The 19,667-nt window shown below is 50.1% G+C and overlaps 1 protein-coding gene across 1 annotated transcript in view; it reads right to left on the reverse strand.

The window, feature by feature from the left end:
* Positions 1 to 19,667, reverse strand: part of LOC142588706 (putative ferric-chelate reductase 1 homolog) — a 58,017-nt gene that overhangs the window by 36,291 nt on the left and 2,059 nt on the right. The window contains exons 2-4 of the mRNA XM_075700522.1: positions 18,916 to 19,046; positions 12,707 to 12,798; positions 1,616 to 1,922 (exon numbers count right to left, since the gene is read on the reverse strand). Coding sequence (XP_075556637.1) covers positions 1,616 to 1,922; positions 12,707 to 12,798; positions 18,916 to 19,046 — 530 coding nt within the window. The remainder of the gene's footprint in view (positions 1 to 1,615; positions 1,923 to 12,706; positions 12,799 to 18,915; positions 19,047 to 19,667) is intronic.

The following is a 19,667-nucleotide window of genomic DNA, read 5'->3' on the forward strand; positions in this document are numbered from 1 at the left end:
TCGCGCTTCTGTTTGCTTGATTTCGCACACAGCAAGGATGGCTGATCAAACTTGGCCGACGCGAGAGGTAGTTTAATACAAATTGAGCACTGACTGCGGACCCAGTGTACTCCGCGGTGGCGTCGGCCACGTGGTGGAATCGCGTGGCGGCGTCGGTCGGCTCAAGAAGTGGATACTCACTCATAACCACGTGTGCTCCCACACGTCGGCACTCACTCACGCTCCTAGTATTAAGAAATTTCCAGAGCATAGGAGAAAAAAAGGCAGGAAAAATGGCAGAGCATTAGGAAACGGCGCATTTCTTCTATCCTGTTGCTTTTTCTCATTTTTGACTATTTTCTCTTGTCCGTTAAGCGCTGGAGATTTCTCAATACCGTAACGGTTCCAATTAGGCCAACACATTTTGTACGAATTCGTGCTCCCACCTCGCGCCTACACACACTCGCCAGCTCTCACTCGCGTTCGTACGCACTTTTTTTTTTTTGCAATCACCGACACCCACTAATGCTCATACTTGCGTGCGCTCACACTTACCGTAACTCACTCACGTAACTAGGTCCGCTCACACTCGCCAACAGTCACTCACGTTCAGGCTCACGTACGTACACTCAAGCTCACCTGCACTCACTCCCGTTCGCACCCGAGTCCGCTCACACGTTTTGTCACTCACTGACACTCTATTCAAAGTATGGGAAGTCAGTGTGTGTATGAGGCTTGTGAGTAAGTGGGCCGACCCGTCACGCCTCTCTTTCCGCATGTGTCACCCGCTTGCTCTTGCTTCTTCTTTTAGGAGGTTCCAAGGAGGTTAATGAGGTGGTTCACGCAAAATACCGTGTTCAACGAAATTCCATAGGACTTAAAATGCCAACGCTGTCTGAAAATAATTACTACTTATTGCTACCGTGCATATATACATGTTTTTTTTTATACGTGGCGCACCTTTAAACTGCATGACGCAACTGGAGCTATATTTAGCCTCTCACTCGCCGTTCAACTTGGCTTTACGTATGTCGATCGGAGCGGGAATGGCCGCGTTTGAGAGAGCTCGCTCATCCATAGCGGGCATGATCCATCAATCTGAAGCCTGTGCTCATCGGAGTTTATATCAGGCCTGTACAAATTGTTGCCCAAAATTTGACGACTGTTTTCCGCTATGGCGCCCCCCGCGTTCTAAACGCTGGGCCCAGAAATGGCGTGAATAGGCTCCGGCAGCAAAACGGGGAGGGGGGGGGGGACCGCCAATTGGCGCCCACCACCTCCGACTACGGCGTATCATCTATACGAATAGGGAGCGATCAATATTGAACTCTAGGACCCGCACTATATATCTATATCATATGTTAAGAATATAAGCTTTGCAATGCGTGAATCGTGTTTGGTGACGCCATTTTTTTGCCGTAGTGCACATGCATCCTCTGCAGCACGCACAAGGCGTTTCACTATTCCGCTGCGGCTGCATCACTGATAAAGCCTACGCAATTTTTCGAGTGATCGAGAAACTACCGAGAGAGATAGTGCCGGCCTTTCATCTTGGACGAAGTGACGAATGAATGAAAGAAAATAAAGACAGAAACAAAGTAAAGCGAGTGTCAACCTCAGCGGTTTGTGCGCATACCATGTTGGGTGCATCCGTGAGTCCGGCGGCGATCCACATGTTGTTCGTGACGGCAACGCCCCCTGTCATCTCAAAGTCGAAGCCGTCACCCTGCGCCGCCAGCGAGAAGGACAGTAGCACGGTGCAGTCCCGGGTTTGGATGTACGGGTCCCCGAGGCCGAAGCAACCCTTGGTGACGCCGCAGTCCTCGTAGGGGTCGCTGCCCGAGCTCTTGCCCAGCAGAACAGCAAAAAAAAAGAAGCGGGTGTCAGAATGCATGTATTTCTGGATAAGAGTCTCGTCTCCAGTTAGACAGTTCATAACTGGCCTGCAGTATGGAAATGCGGCAACAAGCTGTAGAAATGTTCAGACATTTTTAACGTTGTACAGATTCATTTGCACTGGAAGAAAGAGGCAACCCACATATGATGCGGAGCAGCGAAAAGGCACCATAGGTCACAAATGTAGAAAAGTTATTCGAGAGTGGAGGTGCTTAAAGCCCTCATGGTACACCCTGGTCCCTCACAAACATACAGTTTCGGTAGAGAGCTCTGGTTTTCTGTAGATTTACTCTCTTGTGAATAAGGACTATAGACACTGTTCTAAATACGGAAGTCAGGGTGTCTATCCGCCAGTCAGTATAAACAAAACTCGTTAACGTGTCTCATCCAGTCTATTACGCGTCTGCACGCAGTTCATTAAAAACCACGAATGTACTTTTTGGTCCAATAACTCTATCAATTAAGGTTGTAAAGGCTATAAAGGGGATTAATAGAGGGAATCAGGACCTTTCGAACATTGCCACCAACTGCTGCAGCGCTCACCTGTCTTTCAGGTGCACGTGCGAGGTAGTCGGCCACGAGGTTGACCCCTGCGGCGTCCGCATGGCGAGGCGGTTCCGCTGGCACCGTAACGGGCGTCAGCGCAAGCGATCTGTTCGGTTGCCCCCCATGAGAGAGCTGCGACACTCTCGAAAACGCGGAGGGAACGTCGTTACCTTGCGCTCATATATACGCCTGCCAAACAATTCTATAGCGCCGAGGGTTAAATGTAATCCTGTCAAACGCGAAGACGCGAACGTGAACCTATACGAGATCGCTATGCGATAACTTCCAAGTGTCTGTCTACCACAATCACGTGAGCCATAGTCCACGTCTCGTGCCTTCAAGCGTAACGCGATCGACTCGAGCCTTTATTGCACCGGGACGGTGCTTTTGCCACCGTCGGTTGATGTCCCGGGCGGTTGTGATTCGCGGCACGCTGACCATGCAGCGGTCAGTGCATGGACGACGACGGTGACAGTGTGGTTATCTCTGGGGAGCACGCGCTAGCCCTACCAATGCTGCAGCGTTGTGCAAGTTCCCTTGTACATGTATCCCCTGTATATATAGGGTGTACGAAACGGGCGTTAGCCAAACTGGTGAACGAAAAAAAAGAATTCACGCAGAAACTACTCTGGGAGTTGTCTACATGTGCATAAGCATTGGGCCACACCTCCACGCAGCCCGCTGTCATTATCAATGTTATGAAACTTCATTCTACCAATACAAATGACAGCGCTGTGGTTATACGAACTGCTGCGGACGGCCGCGCAAGGTGCGCTGATGACGTTCTGATCATTATAAGCCGTTATCGATCTTTAGCGCCTGCTCAACTGGCGTCGAACCATTATCAACCGTCATCACCCATACTGCGGCGGCGGCTGCGTATGGCGTCGCGGCGCAGACCATTATCTTGAAAGCTATCTGCAATGGGGGCAGTATGCGCCGAACGCTGATAGCTTCGTATGCACTCTATTCTCGCCCCTTAGTTCGCGCTGATGCGAGATGCGGGGCCCTTATCTTGAAAGCGATTTGCGATGGGGACAGAGTGCGCCGAGTACTGATAGCTTCGTGCAGGCTGTGTTCTCGCCTCTGAGTTCGCGTTGAAGCGAGATGCAGCACGAAGGTGGATTCGGTCGCTGCTGCGGGCCCCGTCTTGAAAGCGATTGTCCTGCGTGACGGACGGATGGGCTTCCTCGTTAGGTAGGCATAGAAATGCTTACACATTTAAAACGATGCGAAAAACACGGTGCAACATACGATTTTAAGACCTGCCGTGTCCGGTCGTCAGATCTCTGAAGAGGGATACATATTTTTACATATTACATATTGAGCACCACAGTTTTGTGCTTGCGTTTCACGCTCCTACAATTATCCAGTACAATACCAACACCGGAACAAACCACTACCCCAGCCTTTCTTTAATATCTAGAGGCAATATCCAAACAAATCGAGAGACACGACAGCACCCGAAGGAATCATGTCGTTTCTTTTTTTTCTCATTAACGAAGGTGAACACAAAACTACACAGAACATAAAATGCCTCGTTCAGCGCGCCACTTTTTATAACAGCATGCATTTTACGCGGACCAATTACCAGGAGTCAACCGTTCTTAGGCGCAATCAAACGCTCTCAAATAATTTTGTGAAAAGGTATACAAGAGTGCTGGAACGCATCGACCGACGGGGTGTAGAGCCCGAAGGCAAGGCAGAGGTTACGAAAGATGCCACATGCTCAACGATAGAGCCTCGAATATTGTCGCAGCCTAGTAGAAGACGGGAAAGCCGGCGTAGAGGACGTATGGAAGCACTTTATCAGAGCAGTCAACGCGACGTCGTTGTCGTCTCTGTTTTTTCACTCGCGCGCTACTTCAGCGTCGTTCTCATCGCCTGGCACATACCCGCGGCGACCATACAGGATGCGGCATTTGCCCCCCCTTTGAAAAAAGAGGCATCGTCCCGATGCACCAATGTCCGAAGGCTGTGCACAGACGGTGCAAAGTTGAGGTCATGAGGAAATGTATGGCTTCATACGAAGCACATGCACAACCTCGGGCAGATGCCGCCGGCGTTTGGAGCAGTTATGGCTGTCGGGGACAACTTCATAATTAACATCGCTGATGCGGCGCAGAACTGTGTACGGGCCGAAGTATCTTCGCAGGAGCTTTTCAGACAGCCCCCGCCGACGAATCGGAGTCCAGACCCACACCTGGTCACCGACGTTATATGTGACGGGTCTGTGTTGAAGATTGTAGTGTCGGGCATCGTATTCCTGTTGTTCTTTGATTCGCAGACGCGCAAGCTGCCTGGCTTCCTCTGCGCGTTGCGTGAACTCCTCGGCACCAGTCTCGTCGTCACCGCACTCGTGCGGCAGCATTGCGTCCAACATGGTTGTCACTTCGCGTCCGTAAACGAGGTTGAAAGGCGTCACGCATGTTGTCTCTTGGCGAGCGGTGTTAAATGCAAATGTAACATATGGCAAAATCTCGTCCCAGTTCTTGTGGTCGACGTCGATGTACATACTCATCATGTCTGCCAGAGTCTTATTCAGACGTTCTGTCAGCCCATTGGTTTGGGGATGGTAAGCCGTGGTCTTTCGGTGAGTGGTACCACTTAGTCACAACACGGTATCCAGAAGCGCAGCCGTGAACGCAGATCCTCTGTCTGTTATGACCACTGCGGGAGCGCCATGCCGACGACGGCTTCGACAAAAAATCGCGCTGCCTCGGCTGCTGTTCCACGTTGGATAGCACCTGTTTCGGCGTATCGCGTAAGATAACCCGTGACGACGATTATCCATCTATTTCCGGCAGTAGACAGTGGAAACGGACCTAAAAGGTCGATGCCAATTTGTTCGAACGGCGCTTGCGGTATCTGAACAGGATGCAGCAGTCCAGCTGGCTTGCCGGGTAGGGCTTTGTGGCGCTGGCAATCCAGGCATGTCTGTGTGTAACGTTTCACGATCGACGAAAGTCTCGGCCAATAGTACTTTAGCCTAATTCTTGCCAATGTCCGAGTGTAGCCCAAGTGACCAGCGGTCGGCTCGTTGTGACAGGCATGTAGGACTTCGTCGCGAAGAGATGCGGGAATGACGAGTAGGTAGCTGCTGCCACTAGGTGAAAAGTTCTTTTTATACAGAACGTCGTGGCGTAAGCAGAATGAAGGCAGCCCTCTGGCGAATAACCGCGGCACGCTGCCTGTTCTTCCCTCTAAGTAATCAAAAAGAGGAACCAGTTCTGCGTCCTCGCGTTGGTGGCATGAAACGGCGACAGTATCTAGCACGCCTAGAAAAGCCGTGTCATTATCGTCGTGCACTGCAGTCTGAACAGGAGACCGAGAAAGGCAGTCGGCATCGGTGTGTCGTTTCCCTGAATTGTAGACAACCGTGAAGTCGAACTCTTGGAGACGAAGACTCCAGCGCGCTAGCCGACCAGCTGGATCATTTAAATTAGTCAGCCAGCAAAGTGCATGATGATCACTGACAACGGTGAAACGCTGACCATACAAATATGGCCGAAATTTCAGGACGGCCCACAACAGTGCGAGACATTCTTTTTCTCTCGTAGAGTAGTTTGCCTCCGTTCTTGATAGCGTCCTGCTGGCGTAAGCAATCACTCTTTCGGCGCCGTCCTGCCGCTGTACAAGCACTGCGCCGAGGCCGACATTACTAGCGTCGGTATGAAGAATCGTAGGAGCGTCGTCATCAAAGTGTGCGAGCACGGGAGGCGTCTGCAGCCGTTGCCGTAGGTCGTGAAATTCCCGTTGCTGGTTTTCAGCCCATACGAAGGGGACATCTTCTCTGGTTAGATGCGTTAATGGCCATGCGATGCGCGAAAAGTCCACAATAAAGCGTCCGTAGTAGGCGCAAAGGCACAGAAAACGTCGCACTGCCTTTTTATCTGATGGCGTTGGGAAATTAGCAACGGCAGAGATTTTATCAGGGTCAGGTCGGACACCTTCACGACTGACAACGTGACCGAGAAATTGAAGTTCTTCAAAGCCAAAATGGCACTTTTCAGGTTTCAAAGTTAGACCAGCTGAGCGTATTGCTTCAAAGACCGTCTTCAGTCTCCGTAAGTGTTCCTCGAACGTGATGGAGAAAACAATTACGTCGTCGAGGTACACCAGACAGGTTTGCCATTTGAGGCCTGAGAGTACCGTGTCCATTAGTCGCTGAAACGTTGCTGGCGCAGAACACAAACCGAAGGGGAGCACCTCAAATTCATAAAGTCCGTCGGACGTCACAAAAGCGGTCTTCTCACGGTCTCTCTCATCAACTTCTATTTGCCAGTAGCCGCTCTTCAAGTCCATCGACGAAAAGTAACGTGCGTTTCGTAGCCTGTCCAGTGAATCGTCGATACGCGGTAGCGGATAAACGTCTTTCTTTGTGATCAGGTTGAGTTTTCGGTAGTCGACGCAGAAGCGCAGGCTACCATCCTTCTTTTTCACCAATACGACAGGCGATGCCCAAGGACTCTTAGATGGCCGAATAACGCCGTCGTCAAGCATCGTCTTCACTTGTGTCTGGATTGCCTCGCGCTCTTTCGGTGCTACACGATAAGGATGCTGCCGAATTGGTCTGGCGTCGGCTTCGGTGACAATACGGTACTTAGTGAGCGGCGTCTGGCTAACTCGTGACGTGGATGAGAAGCAGCTCTGAAACTCATCGATGACCTCAAGAAGGCTGCTCCGTTCGACGGGCGATAAGGAGGGACTGATATCCACCACAGGGGCAGGCATGGCCACGGTGGACTCAGTACCAGTTCGTCGATGTGTTCAGCGACACCAGTCCCGGCGTTCAAGTTGTCGCAGATAACAGGTACGAGGGCAGAGCTTCGCGGCGGAAGCGTGACGTCGACGTCGGCGATACGTAAGCGGGGTCGCTGGTGCTCCGCGGGGTCGACGTCGTCTGAGCTCGTAGAACATGTGACGACGAGGTCACGGACATTAATCACTGCACCGTACTCTCTCAAGAAATCCATACCCAATATAAGTTCCTTGCAGCACTCAAAGAGAATGACGATTGTGGCGACGAAGGTTTCACCGGCGATTACTATCCTGGCTGTGCATTTTTCGATCGGCGTCATCAACTGGCCGCCGGCAGTTCTGATGTTGGGCTCGGTCCACGGTGTCTTCACTTTAATCAACCTGTCGGCCAGCTTTTGACTTATTATCGAAAAATGCGAACCAGTATCGACGAGAGCGGCCACTTAGTGGCCGTCAATGAAAACGACAAGATCGGCGCTGACGGCATCGGCTACAGGGGGTGCGGTTGCATACGTCGGAGGTTTAGAGTCGTCGGTCGTCGGTGATGGGGGCTCTTGGAAAGCTAGACGGTTTGCGACCTCACCCCCGGAGGTCGCTGCTTCTAGTTTCCCCGGCGCGGGCTAGGGGCCCTGCCCCTAGAGGCGTCAGAAAAATCGCGACGGGTCGGTGGGGTATAACGAGCCGGAGAAGGGGAACGTGATCGAGGCGTCGCTGAACCCCCCGGCCGAAAGTTTGTAGAATTTTCGTCGCAGGTACGTGCAGCATCAAACACAGGGTAATTGCAGTTGGGAAACCTTGGATACCCGGCTGCGCGGTAGTGGCGCGCGCGATAAACATGTCCAGCTTCGCCGCAATGAAAGCACAGCGGCCGGCGGTCAGCGGTACGCCACAAATCGGTTTTTCGAAGCGCGTAGCCAGCAGGGGATTCGCCGTAAGACCGAGGCGCAGCGATCGGCTGGCGGCGGCTGTGACTGGCGAAAATATGGCGTCGGGGGTGGCAGTGCTGGCTGCGTCGTAGTGGTCGACGGTGACAGCAGCATCGAAGTCGCGGGAGGTGGACGACAGACAGCTTCCGCGTAGGTTAGTCGTCGCGGCACCGCCTGCCGGTCGGGGGACGAAAAGGCCTCTCGAACCTCCTCCCGAACGATATCAGCGACAGAAGTCACCGCTGGTGCCATAGGAGAAATCCCGAGCTGCCGGATCTCCTCTCGCCCAATCTCCCGGATGACTTCACGCAGAGATGTGCCGTAGCTCTCAGGTAGAATTGAAGCATTCACCGGCGAGTTCGCGCGATCATATTGGCGGTACCGTTGCTTTAGTGCCCGTTCTATAGCGGTAGCCTCCTTGGTGAATTCGATCACTGTCGTCGGTGGGTTCCTCACGAGTCCGGCAAACAGTTCCTCCTTCACTCCGTGCAAGAGATAGCGCAACTTCTTTTCTTCGGCCATCTCAGAGTCTGCTCTGCGGAAAAGGTGGGTCATATCTTCTGCATACATGGCTACGCTCTCGTTTGGTTTTTGAATACGGGATTCGAGTAGCCGCTGCGCAGTGTCTCTTCTGCCGGTACTAGTGAACGTGTCTAGCAGCTGGGTGCGGAAGGCATCCCACGTGGTCAAACTTCTCTCCCGGTTCACAAACCACGTCCGCGCACTGTCTTGAAGCGCGAAATAGACATTAGACAGCTTTTGCTGGGAGCCCCAGTCATTATAACTGGCGACACGCTCAAATTGGTCAAGCCAATCTTGGACATCTTCAAAAGCGTCGCCATGGAAACTTTCTGGTATCTTAGGATTCTGCAGTGTCACCTGCGATGGAGTTGCAGTAGCCATGGCGGAGGTAGGTCGACGCGTTCCAGCAGGGTCCTGCAAAGGACCCTGCTGGAATCGGGCGTCAGGCCTAGCAGGCGGCGTCTGTACCGGTGAACAGGAGTTTCGACGAACGAAGGTGATTCCGTTTTCGAGGTATGGCTCCGCGAAGGGGTGCCGAGCATGAGGCAATCCTACCCAGCACCTCCATCAGTGTCGCAGCCTAGTAGAAGACGGGAAAGCCGGCGTAGAGGACGTATGGAAGCACTTTATCAGAGCAGTCAACGCGACGTCGTTGTCGTCTCTGTTTTTTCACTCGCGCGCTACTTCAGCGTCGTTCTCATCGCCTGGCACATACCCGCGGCGACCATATAGGATGTGGCAATATGTCGAGATCGAGCAGTGTTTACGAAACACACGAAAGGAATCAAAGGTCACGCCAGATCGACGTTCTAGCAGCCCCATCCGTTCGGTCCTGCTTAAAACCTCGGTGCACAGTGTATAGCCGAAAGAGACTCGTTTATATGGGCCTACTACTTCCACAGCTAATGTAACTCCCTCAAGGCGGAGGTTTCCTACCAAACCTGCCAGGACCTTGCTGACCATGGCGACCGGGTGCAGCTGTCTTCCCGATTAGCACTTACATATTACGGAAAATAAGAAAAAAATTGGTGTTCTATAGGTGAGGTCTAACCTATAGGGTTTATCTGCACAGCAGGCCGATGCTCTAACCATTAAGCCACGCATGCTTCTCTTGCGGCAACGCCAAGTAACTCTTCGAGGCGATTGGCCCGTGCGTCAGATCACGTGGTACTCGTGCGCGAAAGTACGTGCGCGAGAGGCAACTATTTCACAAAAGCTTCGCTTCACATAGATTCCAACATGTGCCGTTCGACTTGCGTAATTTTTCTGGAACCGGGCTCAAATAAATCTCGACCAGGCCAGGAATCAAACCATGGTATGCCGCATGCTAGTGTAAAGATTGTCGCGCAGTTCGTAAGTCGTCGCGCAAATTGGAATAATTAGTTGGGGCATCACCGGAACAATCTCTAAAACGAAAGTGTTGGACTCTTATGCTGATGTAGCTGTATGCGCGAGGTGCACCGAACTTGTTAGATGCCAGAGCTATGACCATACGCGTCAGACGATCGGATTTGAGGGCGGCTTTTAAAACTTGAGCCATCGAGATTAAGCGAAAGCACATTGAAAACGATATACATGCACGAATGCAAACAAATTCATTCTCTAATCACCCGCGGAAAGAACGAGCATTTTAAATAGTAAGCGTTGAAGCTTTATTGCTGTAGAGTTTGAGCGTTTGTGACGCGATTGCCTTGTGTGAGTTCACATAAACACGCACACGCACGCACCCACGCACGGACGCGCATTAAGGCTATCAGAAAGAAGAGACTTCTCTACTTTTGCGCCAAAAGCACACGTTTCTTTACCGCGCTTCTCAATAACTTCTCGCGTGGACCACGGAATAAGTAGAGGCAGACATCTATTATAATTAGGCGAGCACAGTTAAAACAGGCTGAGTGCCAGAGCCGAAGACTGTGGAAGAAGTGAACGTCTTATCTTCGACGAAGGCGACGTCGATGCACGAGACGTTTCATCAAGCTTCAACGCCTGAGAAATCACCGCCTTCTTATAGTTGCCGGTGTCCGTTGCCAGTGCTGCTGAAGTCGAGGAGGAGGAGGCCGCCGTAGGACGTAGCGCGTGCCAAACGACTGGTACTGTCTCGTCAGCGTTGCGCATTGCTATACGTGGTCGGAAAGCAGGTACTCGGCGTAGTCGTCGTACTTCTTTACCACGGTTGCTCTGAGAAAGGCAAACAGAAGGCGATGCGGCTACGTGAAGAATGGAGGTTTCGCTTTAGCAATCGGCAAGTTGAAGTTGAACAATTTCCTGCCGCCAGCTTTCTTGTGAGAGAAACCGAGCCCCTAAAAGGTCCAAGAATTCGTATAGAGGTGTGCACCATTCTGCTGGCAACACAAAGGTACTGTGTCATCAACTTCGGTGTCGTCCTGCTACCTGCGCCGTCTACAGATACGTCGACATGGAACCGAGTAGCCCAATAACGTGCTGCGCTGGTGATGGGAGACCATCTTAGTATTGGTCCATATAGGTGCTGCCGCATTCGCCTGTATAGGTATACAAATGCTTCCACGGGCTCGTGTGTAAAGTTGACGTGCCCGCGAACCGCCCAGTGTACACGGGCTGTCATTTCGTTGCGCAGAAATCACATGCAGTACTGCCATTACAGTTTGCGAACGTGTGTGTTAAAAGCACGTGATCGCCTACTAAAATCATATACGCTTCTTCGAAATCGTCCGCACAGAAAAAAAAAATCTTGAAGAGACGCAGACGCTTCAAGCGGAAGATATTAGCTCGACTCCCACCCACGGTAATAATGTGCTTCGTCGTTCAGCACAAATACCTCCGTAGGAAACCGCGTCACCTCTGACCGCAGAGCCCCTTCGGCGATTATGAGAAAGCAAACATGATCCACTCGTCCGCGTGTACTGTTTGAACTGGACCGAGAGCTTCACTCGCGTAATTGCCTCAGACGACGACGACCAACCAACCAACAACCGCACTCCGAAATTCAGAGATCTCTTATCCAGCTTTCCTGGACAAGTCCCAACTAGCACCCCAGCTACTAGCTCCCAGAAATGATTAGATGATTTCTGCCACAATTTCTTCTTCTAGGGTTTAGGGGTCTACGACCTCAGTTTCAAGCGAAAAAAAAATAGAGTCTAAAATATCTTGTCAGTGCTCCATTAAAGAAACAGTTATGCCCCTCTTTGATGCTAAGAGGTCGCGATAAAGTAGCGAAACCTGGCAATCCTGTGAAAGATGCCGTATAGCAATGATAATTGGGGAATAATTTTCACAACGTGGGTGCTTAAAAAAAAATCCGACGTAGAGGCGCTTGGTTTATGCTTGCGGAAAGGGGAAAACGGCGTTGGAGAAAAGCAGATGGTGTCGTTCATTAATTTTTTAAACTCCATTCGCGTTTTTATTTTTGTGCTTTCTTTGTTCTCCTCCCATTTCTGCAGCTGGCGTTCTTCAGCGCGCACATATTCTGGGGGCAGGAGCGTATATTTTCGTTTCATTTTTTGCTTTCTCCCGTCATCGCAACAGAAACCGCACCTGACTCGGATGTTTCGCAGAAAAGTATCATATCCATTGCGCCATATCTATTGCTCCACCGCGACGGCACACGCAATAGAAGCTCGCGAATAAGTGCTTCCCAAGCATTAATTGATTTATTTGATCACGCCCATCAAGAGCTTAAAGCTCTTCGTTATGGACCCCACCGTTAGGTTACGAAGGAAAAATAGCTGAGCTTGCTCGTTTCGAGGCGTGAACACCGCCGCACGCCGGGGCGTTGTGAACATGCTGGTGCCCTCAATCTCGGCTTACAAAAGCCTATGTGACATTCATTTTAGCGTGACCTTACTTTTATGAAAGCAGGCAGCCTAGCTGTCGAGAAAAGCTGTTGCAGAAAATAAAAGGGAAACAGAGCCATCCGTCTGTTGCACGAATGCAAACACAATTTATGCAGACTGCACGCGCAAAGCATCGCGATCGACAAAGCACCGGATATAGCGGAGACGGCGCAAACGCCTCATTCATAAATTCACTTTTCGGCAAGTGGCGAAAAAAAAAAAATGCGTGCACAGTGCGTTATTTCACTGCGCAAAGCTGCTTACTTGAAAACCACGCTGCCTTCCCAGCCGAGCGGTGCGGCCCACCTTGCTGTGACATTCGTCTTTTCCACGTTGTCAACGTGCGTGATGGCGGTCTGCGAAATAGCAGTGAAATGCTCTCAAATTATCACGTCCCCGGCGGCGCGACCCTAGGGTCACAATTTTCGTACTATGCGCTTCGATTTATTGTGATTCAGAAACGTGTGCTGCTCTCGCTGAATTAACGCGGTGTTCAAACGTTTGCGAGATTCGTTATACAACCTACATGTGATGACGCGTCTATATCTGATAGTCATCTTGAAGCGCAGGAAAACATCAGAAGAAAAGAAAGTGGCCTTTAGTTATTCATGGAAAAGACACAACTTTGTGGGCACGAATGTGCAGAGGCGCCTGCTATCTTAGCCTTCACGACCGAAATATGATAACTGTTCCGGTCACGTGCTTGCTGCAACTTCCGTTGTTGGCACGGCATCTGCCGAGGCGGCGTTGCTATTAGGCGTTGTTATGTTACTATTAAGCTAGTTGGTATACGGTATTATTCACACAATACCACAGAAGCACATGGACGACGAAAGAAGAAGACGGGACACAGCGCTAGTATGTTTCCCATCCAATGTTATGCCTGCAAGCAGCACTGGCTGACACACCCATGGCTATTCTACTACGCATGCACAGATACCGCAGCAAGTGAGCGCGAAGATGGCCGCACAGCGGCTTAATTGGTAAAGCGCCCAACGAGTAATGCGGATCCTGTGATCAAGTTCGACTCCCACCCCTGGCAAGTTATCTTCTCGCCCCCTCTCATTTCCCTTTGCGCTATTATTTCTACATTTAAATAAAACGTAAGAAATCGTTTCACCCGCGCTCATTTTTTTACTTCATTGTCTGTTTTGTTCGTATGGCTGTAACTAACAAAAAAAAGTCGCAGTTTCGCCAGAAAGGTGAAGCGTCGATTGCGATAGCAAATTAGCGGACAGCGAAACGAAGTAAGGAGAGCATTCTTATCGGCCTCATCAACCTGTAAACATTTGCTTGCTCACTAAATTAACAAGCATGGTGCCAGCGCGCACAGAAATAATGAGCACATCACACTGGATGACCGCCGACACTTACTGTCGAAACGTGGGCGTGAACAAGCGCGGCAGCGGCAGCGAGTGACCTTCGTGCTGTCTATCGCTTCAATGCCAACTGAGCGCCGAGAACACACAGCACGCACATATCTACGAGCTGCTGACGCACATAGGCTCTGTCCCCAACGTATAGACCGTTTCATCGGGCGAGGAGGATAGGGCGCGCCGGGAGCCTTTCCTCCTCTCTGGCTTGGGCGATCCGGCGCGGCGCTGCTTGAAAGTATTGCTGTCGCGTGCTGCGGAGCGATTTTGAGATGTTTTAGATGGTATTTTGTGAAATTTACGCCATGTCCATTCATATAAGGTCGTCAGGGAAGCCTTTCGGTGCATCGGTAACTACAGTAGGCGGAAATATCTTTTGGGAGCGCAGAAATGCGACGCGTTTTATAAGCCGCGGTGTACGCACATTATCAGTCGCGGTGTGTGTATGTGTTGTGAACTATTTTACTTATATCGGTTTTAATTCAACAAAGAAACCCGGTGTCTCTGTATTAGCAGCATGAAATGGTAAATCTGCTCAATATCTGATTGCTTGGCGTAGGGAGCAAAGCATAAACATAAGAGCGCGTGCTCGTGCACGGCCAACCTAAGGCAACCACGAAACATCTAAGCGGCAGGCGCAATCAAATATTTGTGATACACCGGCATCGTTCTCGCGCATTTCAAGTCTAGTAGGCTTCAAATTACCATATGTCTACGCTAGCCTTCCTGCATGAGGCCGATGGCGCTGCTCAACACAGCGATCACTGCGGTTTGTGAACCAGCACGGTACATATGTAAGCTGTGCGCTTCGGCATTGCCTTTTTTGCCTGCATACAGCCATAATATATGAAGGATCGTATAAAAAGAATGCGATGCCTATTTCTGAGGACAAAATTTCCGTAATGCGTGTGAGTGTGTCGTAGTGAACGGAACAAACAAAACCGAAAAAGAAATTCGGTTATAATCCTCTTTCTCGAAAAAGCAAGAGAAAACGGGCTAACGCCGCAATAGGGCCTCGCATAGTCAGGCCGCAGAACGTTTATAAATATATAACCGCTGATGCGGTATGCTTGGACCATGCGGTATATAGAACAAAGATATATGTAATCCAGCACTTACCACTGCTTAGGACGCTCGCGCAGTTCGTAGACAGTCCCTTTGCTGGACAAGCGTAATTCAGACTGTAAGGTATGCTGCTATCACTTGCCAAAATTATTTTATTCAGGTGTGGAAACCTCACCCATCGAACCAAGTAGTCACGCAATGTAACCTGCAGCGAACAGTTTGAACGCTTGCCAAAGTATAACATCACAGCTCATATCGTAGCAGAACGGTACCCACGATCACGCTGTTATGATCGTCGCGTATGTTTCCGCAGCTTAGAAATAGAGGATAATACTGCAATAAGGTCACATTAGTGACTGGAACATTCAGAAATACACAATTCATCTCCGAGGCTGATTGCAGACTCGAATATGCGCGCACACATCGCGTTGCGTGTTCTGTCCACCTCAACGCCAGCAGAGATTCCGGCCATGATGCCTTAAACCACTTCAGCACGTCTCACAGAACCGTTTACTACGTAGAAGACGCACGTCATACTAAACAGACCGCACGACCGCGAAACCAAACGCCAGAAACTGCCGCCAAGCGTATACCTGCCATGCAAAAGACAGCTTTCACCCAAGCCAGTATGGCGCTGCTCATAGGTGGCGCCACTGCGTTCGCAATATGGCGGCGCCTACGAAAAAACGGTCTATATGGCTCTCAAGATACGGCCGCCCGATAGCGCGCAACCGTCACGTACGCCTTTGCAGCCGGAGTAGAACGCCACCCCTTTCCCTTCCCCACGTGTTTTGCAGCGTTGGGTGCCTCGCACTACGAGCACATCATAATTGGATTTCTCCGCTCTTTCTGCGCATGCGCGAGGAGCAGTGGTCGCGAGAGAGAAATGTGGGGACTTTCGGTCCTTGAGATTTCTCTTTGCCTAGGTACTGCGGAGAAGAAAGTTGTTAGCTCCGTTCGTCCCTAGCCGAGATGGCAACACAATCGACAGAATGCATGGCCGGCAAGGCGAGGAAGCCGTGTCCTAGGTGAGTTTGATGCTATTTTGTTGCGACTGTAGCATATTAAATTTTTATAGTCGCAGGGGATACGTTTGGAAGTGAGGTGTCTTCTCGGATGACTTTAGTGGCAAAGCATTACATCGTGCCGATGCATTGTTCATCAGTGTCGTTGAGCAAGGTCAGCATACCGCACACTTCAGGAGATTCGCGGGAACGGAAACAGTTTATGAATTCGACTGCCGTGACGATGCGAGTTCGTTGCTTTTTTTTTTCTAGCGGCGGTTTCATATTATATTCTGATAGCCGGAGGGGGATGCGTTTGGACGTGAGCCGTTTTCTCGGATGACTTTAATGGCAAAGCATTACGTCGTGCCGATGCATTGTTCATTAGTGTCGTTGAGCATACCAAACACTTCAGGGTAATCGCGGGAACGGAAACAGTTTATGAATTCAACTGCCGTGCCGATGCATTAGTTCTTCATGTAACTGAGCATACAACACACTTGGAGATTCGTGGAAATAGAACATTTTGTACTCTGTATGTGAAAGTACTAAAACTTGCGTCGCCATGCAATCTGAGCCGTAAATCATTGTGAAAGCTGTACAGCCACACTGGCAAAACACTATGCCCTGCGGATGAATACGGAACAAACGTATGCTAAATAAAAATGGTCGTCATGCAATTTCATAGCAGTAGGCCCTTGGAAAGCTGTGCAGTAACACTGATTTTGGCTACGTGGTGCAGATTCGTAGCGATTCTGAGGTGCTTGTGCGCAAGGGTAATTAATGAAGGAGCGCGTATTACTAATCCCGGCTGTTACGATGTCTAACTCATATACGGGGAGCTCTATGTGGGTGAAACAAGGGCTCAGATGGCTAGAACCGCGTGCGGAATAGCTCTGAAAGCCTGCCAGTACACTTGTTCGGCGTCTCCGTGCTTGTACTGCGATAGCAGACGTGACGGCAGGTGCGCACGTATATCACCCTATATCCTCTGACAGTGCCGCTTTCCACTCTTGGTATACTTCGCCGCAATACACTGGGCATGCTTGATTGCGCGACATTGGTGTCTTACGGCAAAGCTGCCTTTAGGCAAACGGCATTGTGCAACGTTCTAGACATCTTGTCCGTCACTGTGGATAGAGAACACATACATGTCCAAGCTATTTGAGCTGCATCATTTTGTCGATGTTTATCCCTCTTTACTAAACGAAGAGGATAACGTACGCCTGTGTGGGTGATTTAAAAAGACTGATAGAAAGCCTGGTAACCTATGTGCAGTCACTCAAAAAACACTATTTATGCAGGTGTCCACACTCCTGTAAAAACGAAAATGCAATTCAGTGATGACCCTCTGGAGGTGGATCCGCACCTATGTAAGCACAGCCGGCTCATCAGTCGCAAAGGAGGAGCTGAAGAGAACTTTTTGATGCTCATCATACGACATTGATAGAGATTCATTTGTGGTGAGTTAGTGACAAACGCATTGCACTAAACAGTGAGACTTCGCCTTAATCCGCAATGCTTAAGTGGCGAACAGGAGAGCAAAAGGTGAAAACAATGTTTTCATACAAGGCAAGTCATCCATGTAGTGGAATTGCGTTTATCGTTGGTGTAATGTTGAGGCATTTACTTTCTGAAGTCCAACTTTACTGCAACTTAGTTTCCATTGGTGCAGGTGCTTCTATTGGAAATATCCAAACTATGATTTATCAAATCAGAATGCCGTCTTGTAGTTTGGGAAATCTTCCTCCGGTCTTAAGTCTTTTCTGAATCTGGAAGAGCTGGCTGATTGCACAACCCACGTAGCCAATATCAGTGTTACTGTACAGCTTTCACAAGGGTCTACTGCTATATAATTGCATGACGATCATTTTTCGTTAGGATACATTTGTTCCGTATTCATCCGCAGGGCACAGTGTTTTGCCAGTGGGGCTGTACAGCTCTCACAACGATCTACGGCTCAGATTGCATGGCGACACAAGTTTTAGTACTTTCACATACAGAGTACAGAATGTTCCATTACCACGAATCTCTGAGTGTGTTGTATGTTCAATTACATTAAGAACTAATTAATCGGCACGGCAGTTGAATTCATAAACTGTTTCCGTTCCCGCGATTCCCCTGAAGTGTGTGGTATGCTCAACGACACTAATGAACAATGTATCGGCGCGACGTAATGCTTTGCCATTAAAGTCATCCGAAGAAACGCCTCACGTCCAACCGTATCCCCCTGCGACTATCAGAATTTAGTGTGAAACCGCTGCAAAAAAAAAACAAAAACAAAAAAGCAACAAACTCGCATCGGCACGGCAGTCGAGTTCAAAAACTGTTTCCGTTCCCGCGAATCTCCTAAAGCATGCGGTATGCTGACCTTGTTCAACGACATTAATGAACAATGCATCGGCACGATGTAATGCTTTGCCACTAAAGTCATCCGAGAAGACACCTCACTTCCAAACGTATCCCCCTGCGACTATAAAAATTTAATATGCTACAGTCGCAACAAAATAGCATCAAACTCACCTAGGACACGGCTTCCTCGCCTTGCCGGCCATGCATTCTGTCGATTGTGTTGCCATCTCGGCTAGGGACGAACGGAGCTAACAACTTTCTTCTCCGCAGTACCTAGGCGAAGAGAAATCTCAAGGACCGAAAGTCCCCACATTTCTCTCTCGCGATCACTGCTCCTCGCGCATGCGCAGAAAGAGCGAAGAAATCCATTTATGATGTGCTCGTCCTCGCACGCGACCGCACGCGACGGAAGACGGTGCGCCTCCTCCTACCCGCTCTCCCCTCTCTCACGCGGGCGAGATTGAGCCGCGAGGCCGCGATCATCGGCTCCCCTCGCAAGCTTTCACTCGCACATGCAGCGTAGGGCACGCGCGGCGACGGTGATATCGCCCTTGAACTTTATGCGGAACATCACGGCGAAGCCGACGGCTGAAATGAGTCTGAAGTGTCCACATAGCTGTGATTGCAATAAAAAAAAATTGAGCTCCTCAGGTCCCTTTCATTGGTCTCGCTCACTCACGTCATCTCGGTCGCCGCAGTCGAGCGTGCGTGCTCCGGCGGTTGGCGTGAACCGGCCCGGCACCAAGACGCTCGCGTCGTTCCTGCTTCGCGCTTGCACCAGGAAGCCCCGAAACGCCCCACTCAGGGTCACTGCAGTTGAGACACGCATGTATTTAGATATTAGCGTTGTTTGATTAATGGTTAAGCGTCCTAAAGCGAGACCTGCGGGGCAGATGACCAAGTGGAGGACTGCGGAATTTCACTACCTAGCCATAGGTCAGCAATATCAACCTCACCGACTTTAACGCACTCAAATTATACCTTTTGCTTAGTGCCCTGACTCGGGCTCAGACTCACCGAAATTCTACTCAGCCAGGCCCACTCGGACTCACTCGGTCTCACTTATCAGAATGCGGCTCAAGGTGGTCCACCTGGTGTTGCTCTCACTCGCTCAGGCTTTCTTGTGAATTGAACCCACCGAATAGCAATAATAAATAAAAAAAAAGAACACACGAGACTAACATATAGCACATGCAGGGGAATTAGATATGCGAAAACAGTTATAAAAGGTACGCACAAGAGTCTTGAACATACAAGAAAGCTACTTATTTCATGTGCACTGCAATGTCTTGTAGGAAACAAGTATGGCGCACTATATTAGTAGAGACGAAATTATTTCACTTAAGGATAACATTTGCTGAAGGGATCTGAAGCGCACGTTTCTGGCAGCTCAGAATAGAACTCGGTCCTTCCATTCAGGCACAGTGCGGT

The sequence above is a fragment of the Dermacentor variabilis genome, chromosome 7 (assembly GCF_050947875.1).
Source record: "Dermacentor variabilis isolate Ectoservices chromosome 7, ASM5094787v1, whole genome shotgun sequence".
NCBI lineage: Eukaryota > Metazoa > Arthropoda > Arachnida > Ixodida > Ixodidae > Dermacentor > Dermacentor variabilis.